Source organism: Tachysurus vachellii, chromosome 2 (genome assembly GCF_030014155.1).
Source record: "Tachysurus vachellii isolate PV-2020 chromosome 2, HZAU_Pvac_v1, whole genome shotgun sequence".
Lineage (NCBI taxonomy): Eukaryota > Metazoa > Chordata > Actinopteri > Siluriformes > Bagridae > Tachysurus > Tachysurus vachellii.
The window spans coordinates 25,861,798-25,870,992 of NC_083461.1; the positions used below are offsets into that span (position 1 = coordinate 25,861,798).

Consider the following 9,195-nt stretch of genomic DNA (forward strand, 5'->3'; position numbering starts at 1 on the left):
CCACCAATATCATGTAGGTTTTATTTACTACCCAAAATCCATAAAGACCCATTGACATGGACAGTCCCTTCTGAGGTCCCGCAGGCATTTCCAATTGTGTCATATTGTGGGAGCGAAACCTACAATGTGGCACAATTCATACAGTAGATCACTTCCTCAATCCTATCTCACAACGCCATTCTAGTTATTTGAAAGACATGTATGATTTCATAAATAAAATTGGGAACATTTCATTTCCAGAATCAGCTTTTTTATTCACCTTGGATGTAGAAAGTTTATATACCAATATCCATACAGAAACGGGATTGCGGGCAGTGCAAAAGTGTTTTGACAGGTATCCGGACCCGGATCGACCAGATGCAGAACTTCTTCAACTGTTGGAAATAAACCTGACCAGGACTGACTTTGAATTTAACTCTCAATTGTAATTGCAGGTTCAGGGTACGGCCATGGGGAAGAAATTTGCTTCGGCTTATGCTAACATTTATATGGCAGGTTTCAAAAATGTCCCCACAAACCTGTCATATATTACCGGTATCTTGATGACATCTTTGGGGTTTGGCATCATGACGGGCAATATTTTGATGACTTTCTTAATTTGGCTAATTCTCATCACAAATACATAAAAGTCAAAGCAACAGTTAAACATAACAGCATTAATTTCTTAGACACTACAGTCTTTTCTAGACTAATAGACATTGGTCAGAAAACATTATACACAAAGGTTTTCTTCAAATCTACTGATTCACATGCATTACTATTCAGGTCTAGTCATCACCCTAAGCATACATTTAAGGGGATTATTAAGTCACAAATCATTCGGTTCCATAGAATTTGTTCTTTCGAACAACATTTTCATGAGGCGACTCAGATTTTGTTTAAAGCCCTCAGACCTCGAGGGTACTCCAAGAGGTTGTTAAGATCCATTAAAAGAGAGGTGATACAAGGTCTAGAGAGGAACTCATCACGGGTGGTGCCAGAGTCCAAGGATGTCATCCCTGTTGTCACAACATTTTCGGTAACATCAAGAATTCTTCAGGTAAAACCCAAACAACAATTTCATAGAACACAACTAACACATTCTGCACTTCAAAGATTTAGGCCTATTTCAGCCTACCGGAGGAATCCAAATTTGCGGGATCTCCTAGTCAGGGCCAGTTTTGCATCTGTGGATATGTGGATAAGCTGTTGAGTTTGGTTGGGGAGCTGAGGACCAGGGTTCAAGTCCCGGGGTGGCCACTATGGGATGCTTGATAGAATGCTTGATTTCTTTATCTTTCTTTGATGGGGATATGAATGTAGGTAGGATTAAATGGTTATTTGGAAGAGTGTGGGTGGCACGAGCGGTTAAGAACCTTAGCTGGGATGCAGGAGATTAGGGGTTCAATCCCCACCTCTGCCAGCTGCCACAGGGGATTACCTGGGGAGGTTTTATCTTGGGAGGGGTCGGGAAAGTTATTTCTTTCTGGTTGTGACAGATGTATAGGGAGGTCGGTGGATGCTTTGAGGTTGGGAACGAGGTATGAATGACTGATGTCTTCTTTTTGTGTGGATTAGAATTACAAGTAGCATAGTGTGGATTCACAGATTGTGGTTTCTTGATTAGAACTTTTGCACTAAATAGCACTTAAAATTATTAGCACTTGTCACTTGGACAAGCAAGTTATTGTACTTGGGGATCCCAGATATTAGTGTCTATGGACTTCTCTTTTTCGATCTGTATACAGCCCTTTTGTTTTCCTTCACTCTATGCTGATTTTTCTTTCCCAAGTTCCCCCTTAAAAATATATTTTAGTTGTATTTTTTCCTGGTTTTAACCTTCATTTTCCCCAGAGACTAAAATTCCCTACCCCATCCAGGCTTCTTGACCTCAACCCCTAACCCCCAACCTTAACCCTTAACCTTGACCTCAATCCTAAACCCCAACCCTTACCCCAACCCATATCCTTATCATAGCCTTGACCCCATCCTAACCCTCTACCTTGAGGATTGACTTAGGATTCAAGGCCCCCCCCCCCCCCCCCCTTTAGATTATATAATTGTTTGGTCTGAAATTTGAAATACACATTTAAACACATTAAACACAAGGGGCAGACAATTTTTTTTTTAAAAAAAACTACAAAATAGGGCTGTAATTCTTTTTACATTTTTGTTTTTTGCTCATTTTATTTAAGGATTTTTTTTTTAAGTTTTTTTCTTTCAGTCATATTCATTTTAATAAAAAAAATGTATGTTTTTATCCGTTCTTTTATGTCATTTATCTTTTTATTTCTTAAAGAAAGCTTTTATGCGGCCTTTTTTGAGAACAACCACCTCCTTCCTCAGCTCTTGGAGTCTAAAGAAAGAAAACAGTGTGCCAGTGCCCAAAAGATTATCTACTCAATAACATAGAAATCTTTGTTTTTCTAACCCTAACCCCTAAACCTGGGTCATTGTATATTTCCAAAAAACTAACGCTAGGCCAGTGCACAATGCAGGCTCCGGTTTGATTCAGGTCTGAGTCAAACCTAACCCTTAGACCCAACCCAGACCCCAACCATAATCCATAACCCAACCTTAAACCTAATCCCAACCTCTATTCCCTATCCCCGGGAACCAGGCCTCGGTCATTTCCCCTAACCTAACTGTAAGGAATTCTCATCTGCCGTATGAAGACAGGATAACCATTCTTTCATCTGCTCTAACCCCTAACCCTGTTCCTGACGTCGGCTCGTTTCCCTCGCGGACGCCGGTGCGGGTCGCGTTCCTCCCCAGGATCTCGCTCAGCCAGGATGGGTCTGGGTTTAAAAAAGGCAAAGTGTGAGTGGATTGTACACCAATAGATATAAGAGCGGCTCTGTCCTATCTAATGATAACCATCTTATGTAAATAAGTCGGTATCTATGTAAATAAATATATAAAATAAATAAAAAATGGCAAAGTGTAACCGGAGCAGTCACGACGGCAGCCGACCTCACCGGCGCCATCTTGTCTAGTGTAGGGAGTTTCTGGATGTCTTTGTCATGTTTGCAAATGACCATTGCTTTGTTCATTCTAAATGCAGACATAATATTGGAGGCACCGATCTACAGGTTTACTGCCAATTTAACCGGCTTCTTCTCTGCATTGTGTTAGTGATGGAAATTAATAGTGAGACTCTCAACATTCTTAGCTGGATTGACTTTCCATTTATTCTGATGACCATGAAAATATGAAAACAGACGTTAAACCAGTTTCAATGTACTCATATAATATCTATAACAAATAAAAATGTTCCTTCAACAGACAAAAACAACATAAATCAGGTCAGAATAAGAGAATAAATAATATATGGAAATAATTAAATGATAGAAACATGAATTTAAAGAAAAATCAACTTACAAATAGTTTTTAAAGCAAAGACTAGAGTAATCACAGCCCAGCAGGTATCAGAAAGGGGTGGGTCTAAGCAGCAAGTATATTTAACATGGAATTAAACAGGAAATACACATGGACAGAATTATCAGGAACTACACTAGCAGACAGTCCTTGACCGACATGGTTGGTTTGGTGTGACCATGGCTGCATTTCTGTTGAAGGTCTTCACTAAAAATAAGACATGGAATGCAGCAGGTCTTGTGTTAAATATTTTTCACAAAGTAAATAATAAAGTGAAAAGATTGGGAAAATTATTAATTCAACCACATATACTTATTAAATTATTATTATTCGCACAGTGCATGCACAGTGCAACTGAGGCTGATAAAGTCGGAACTGTCAGTTTTACGAGTTGAACGAATGCCACAAATTCGGTCTTCCGAATGGGAAACATGGAATTTTCTCAGTTTCCGAGTATATAATAAATATACAGTGACATTTAACATGTAAAAGAGAATTTCTGTAAAAGACCTAACCCGAGTATATAATAAATATACACTGACATTTAAAGGTGGGGTCTCCGTTGTTTGAGAAATGCTTCAGAAAACTGAGTCGGGATGACAAACAAAACAAAAATCAAAACAAATGTGTAGCCAATGAGCAGAAAGAGGCGTGTCTTGTCAATATGGGCGGAGAGAGTGTTCAGTGCTCATGTGTGACATTAGCAGAAAGCGGTTTTAACATTGACATGGAGGATAAAAAAAACAAAGAAAGAAAGCGAAGAAAGGCTTACGATAAGGCAAGAAGTAGGACCCGTGTTAATATAGGATCAGCTTTCCAGCGCTGGAGAGAACTGAAGGAGCGGGAAGTTGGCCGCATATTCACAGATTGGAGTTTCCTGAGTCAATAACTCTTGAGCTAAACACTGTTACTACACAAATAACACCTCTTTTCTATCGTAGAAATGTAGAGACGCAGCTACAAGCGCGTTTTGCTAGTAACAGCGTAGTAACAGGAGTTATTGACGGGAAACTCCAATCTTTACTTAAGACGCAGAGGTTTCTTTTTTCCTTCTCGATAGGTGAGTAACGTTGGTTTTGCTTTGTTACACAGAACTAATATATGCCGTCCTTTACATGATTATTCTTGTGTGTCATTTTTGCTTGTTTGTTTATCTGCAACCGTATTGTTCTTCCCTTCAGCTATGATAAAGACACATTTCTTTCCATTAGTTGCCTGGGTTACGTATGTATGTGTGGGCGGAGCTATAAATACAGGGGTGGGACCCATTTGGGTTAGGGGTGTGTTTGTTTTGGTGATTTTATATGTCAACATTGGCTTTCAAACAACGGAGACCCTGCATTTAACATGTAAAAGAGAAGAGTTCTGTAAAAGACACGTGACCTAACCCTAACCGATGGATGACACGTCAGAAGAACACAATAAGATAACATTTATACAACCTTAAAGTATAGTGCGTTTTTTTTTAGAGTTAAGAGTGTAGAAGTTGTAATACAGCTTTAGAAAAATGTCTTGTAAGAACTTTTTTATGTATTACAAAATATTTGTGTCCGGTTTAGGTGCTTTTCTCGGCCAGACCTGGCAACCCGGCGAGCTGTTCTGTTCTTCCGGTTTCAGAGTTGATCCGACTAAATCAAGCGGAAGTGCACGAGCGTGTATGTGAGGTGTAAATGCCACCGGGAGCGCGAGACAAACAGCGGAGTGGTTTTATACAGGTAACGGGAGCAGGTGAGACAGACTGTAGCTAACGCTAACGCTAACGCTAACGCTAACGCTAATGCTAACGCTAACGCTCTTTACTAGCCCGTTTCTACTGGAAAATCGACAGGGAAAAGTTTGGGACAGGACGTCACATCTTCCCTTAATAATAACTACGGATGAGTGACTTTAAACAGTAAAGTGTCGCGTACTTACAGATTTAATTATAAATAAAGAGCAGGCTGTGTGTCAGGATACAGCCTGTTAGCATGTAGCTCACAACTTTAACCGGAAGTTAAACTGACACGGTAGAAATTAGCGAAAGAAACGCCAAATAAACACTTTATTATTAATGAGTTTTCTTAAAAACTGACACGAAACACTCGCTAGGGTGATGTTTTATCTAATATTCACTACAGACATTACTGTGTTGATTTGTCTCTGTACGTCTCATACAGCAACAAGTGGTTATGAATAATTCATGAAGAGGTGCAAAGCGATAGGGTGATAGGGTTAGTGATAGTGAATAGGGTTAGAGTGATAGAGAATAGTGATAGGGAATAGGGTTAGAGTGATAGAGAATAGTGATAGGGTTAGTGATAGTGAATAGGGTTAGAGTGATAGAGAATAGTGATAGGGTTAGTGATAGTGAATAGGGTTAGAGTGATAGAGAATAGTGATAGGGTTAGTGATAGGGAATAGGGTTAGAGTGATAGAGAATAGTGATAGGGTTAGTGATAGTGAATAGGGTTAGAGTGATAGAGAATAGTGATAGGGTTAGTGATAGAGAATAGTGATAGGGTTAGTGATAGGGAATAGGGTTAGAGTGATAGTGATAGTGAATAGGGATAGAGAATAGTGATAGAAATGTATTTATCAGATTCAGTTTTTAAGTGTTAATTTAAATAAAGCAGATTTAATGATTTCTTTTAGTTATCAGTATTTTTATCAGTACTGTTGTGAGGTTCCTTTTGTGATGAATTATAACCATAATATTTATTTCTTCCTTTTTTAAAACCCAAAACACAGAAGTCTATTGTTCATGTGAAATACACATCACAGTACACACAGTTACTGTAAAGATCTAGAAAAGTCTGGAAAGTTATTTTGGGGGTAAATGTGGATATTTTGTTGTCAAAGTGTTGAATACTAAAAAAAAGACATTAAAAGGTTCTTAACTATTTTCTTCAAGACTTTCTCAACAGTCTTACTAATGAACATTGCAGTTTATTTGCTACAATATATTTGTACCAGTAAAGAACGATTTTTTTCATAAAGACATTTGTTATAAGAAACATTATATTTTGGGAAAAGAGGGTTAGCTTTTTAACATTTTTTTATGGTTTTTGGAACTAGGAAGGTAATTATCTGTGGCTTTTCCTCATAAAGCTGTAAAATAATGTTTGTCCTGTCCTAATCTGATGAACTGGTTGTTTCTGGAGCTTTTCTTGTAGCACAGGTTTAAAATGGCAAGTGAACCGTCTTTAATCTGTCACCACAGATTCAGTTCATTTGCCATTAGAGCAAATGGTCAGTAATACAGTTTAATGGTTAAAATGGAAGAATCTTGTCTCTATTGCTGAGAAACATTTATGCCATTTATAGACTTGCACACATTTGTGTGTTTGTTGCTTGTGTTTAACATTAAAATTGAGGTGTTTGTTCTGTGCATTAGACGAGAACATCCACCTGATTCAGAAGTAAGGCACCAGTGTGTCATAACACGTTGGAAGAACTTGGTGACTTGGTTGTGAGCATCACCACTGGGTCAGGTCTGATAACATTCTCTTTTCTCACCTCCACTGGACCAAAAAAAAACCAACTGGTGATCTGAATGGATTTATTCAGATGTCCTGTAACCTCTGGCCATAGCGGCACAATTACTCTGTTGATGCCCTTCTTCTTTTATGGCTTTATAAAAGATCAGCAGTGAGAATCTGAGGACTTCTGCACTTACTCTATCCACATTTGCTTGCAGGAATGTCTGAGGCTAGTCTCGAGTCACAGAAGAGCCTTTCAGTCACTCAGGAAGAGGTTCAGAGTGACATGGACAAGTCTGTGAGCCAGTCAGAGAGCTTGACTGATGACACGCATGTGACTCAGAGCCAAATTAATGCCAGTAAAGGTGCTAAAAACCTCAGCCATCAGCGTAATGGTGAGGATGATGAAGGCCACCAGGATACAGTAATGCAGAACTGCAGCAATAGTGATAGTGTTTATACAGTCACTAAGGAGAAGTCTAATCCTGAAGCATCACAGAATATAAAGGTGAAATTATCGACTGCCACTGTGTCTGCTTCTTTTTGCCATGTGCTGCTATGATTTATCAGTTACTGCTTGAAAACCAGCATCTTTTTATGCTGTTAAAGTCATCAGTGATCAGATGAGGTCCTTAATCATTAATCAGTCAAAATGTTTAGGAACCTTGCAGTTAATTATTAAAACTACTACATAACCCAGCACAACATGTCTCAAATTAAAGCTTCATTGATTCTCTAAATTATCAGTTCATCAATTGACTACCACACACAGCTTCCATACAATTTGAATTAATTTGTCAAAATCTAAAATTATTTGATTGAAATCATGCAGCAGTGCTACAGCTTGTAGATTAGTCTTGTGCAGTATTTCCTAGCTTTGGTGTTGGGACTGCTGAGGTGGTGTGTTCAGTGTGTGTTTATTGTTAGTGACTTTATTCTGACTCTGATTCAGCTGATTGTGTGTAGTTGTGTTCTTGTTTACCAAAATGAAATCAACTCAAATAGAAATTAAATGCTGCCAGAAAATAATTCTATTGTAATAATAAATTATTAAAATTATTGTAAATAATTTTTTGTTGCAAAACCTTTAGTCTCTTCCCCTCACTGGTAAAACTGATTGTTGTTTCACTGTTGTAAAAGATTCCGGTTAATGATCACCCTCATTACACTGAGGGTTGTAAAGTCACACATTGTAACTGACTGCTAAATAGACATCTGATCTAACATCATGACACTGTTCACTTGCACACAAGGAATCTGGTACTGGCTGTTGGTGACCCACAAAGGTACAGACATAAAATAACTAGTTAACTAGCTTCCTCTTTTACATTGCTTTTGCGACTTGACTTTTAACTTGATCTAAGCCAAGACTCAGGACTCATAACGCTTCCTTGCATGACATGATAAAATTAAAAAGCAGTGAAGGAGGAAAAAGCTTCAGGACTGATTAGAATCCTGTTCAGTATCCATGAACATAACAGTCCATTTCTGTCATTCTACCTGAGATTACAGCACAATTATTCTTGCACTCTGTTAAACACTTATCACTTCTTAATAACAATAATTATAAGAAGAATGAATTAATATCTGAGGTTAATAGTTGTGAGCTAAATAAATGTTTATTTTGCTGTAGAATTATGTAAATTCTGTTCATCCTGATTGATTATATAAAGCATGAGTTGCTTGTTGAACACTATCGTGTAAGTTTGTGTTCATTTTTCTTGTCATTCTCCAACTGTGTTGTACTGCAACAGGATCGTCCTGTAAAAGAAGTGCTAGTAGTAGAAACAGTTGATAAAATAGACTGGAGCCTTGTTTCTGCTTGGTGGATTACGTTGCAGTGAAAGTTCAGTTGCTAAGAAACACATTCACAGCTGATCCCCTGGTTTATATCTTTTCTGTTAAACTCACCTACTGACTGGGTGACGAGCCACACCAGAATTTGAGTCTAAACAGCTGTATTATTGGGTTAGGGTTAGACCACATCCTGACTCTGTATTTCTATCAGAGATGTTACAGACATTCGCTGGCCATGAAGGCATCAGGTAGCTTTAAAATATTTACTTGGTGTTACTGGACACTGCACTGCTTTCACTTGAGCTGAGGATTTAAATATTTGGGACTTTTTCCACAAAGCTGTGTGTCAGAAATATGAGTTTTGGAGCACACTGTAGATTTGTTTCAATAGTGGATGATGGGAATGAGCCGAACAGTGCAGCAGCAGTAAAGACTTTCACATATTTGATTTGGGGTATTTTTCATTTTTATTTATTTATTTTTTAAACATATTTTACATTGAAAAAAGCTGCCTGTTTTTAAAATGGAAAGTTTGCTCATTCTGGTACACAAGAGATGTTCTGTTCCAGCTTTTCACAACTTT

General features: G+C 38.1%; 1 protein-coding gene across 4 annotated transcripts in view; it reads left to right on the forward strand.

Moving 5' to 3' along the window:
- The first annotated feature begins 4,919 nt into the window (after positions 1-4,919).
- arfip1 (ADP-ribosylation factor interacting protein 1 (arfaptin 1)) overlaps positions 4,920-9,195 on the forward strand; it is a 12,807-nt gene continuing 8,531 nt past the window's right edge. The window contains exons 1-3 of one of the 4 annotated variants that reach the window (XM_060864018.1): positions 4,932-5,085; positions 6,731-6,827; positions 7,034-7,323. In XM_060864018.1, coding sequence (XP_060720001.1) covers positions 7,036-7,323 — 288 coding nt within the window. In that variant the 5' untranslated portion in view covers positions 4,932-5,085; positions 6,731-6,827; positions 7,034-7,035. Of the gene's footprint in view, positions 5,086-6,730; positions 6,828-7,033; positions 7,324-9,195 lie in introns of all 4 variants that reach the window. The other 3 variants (XM_060864019.1, XM_060864020.1, XM_060864021.1) reach the window with 3 other exon arrangements.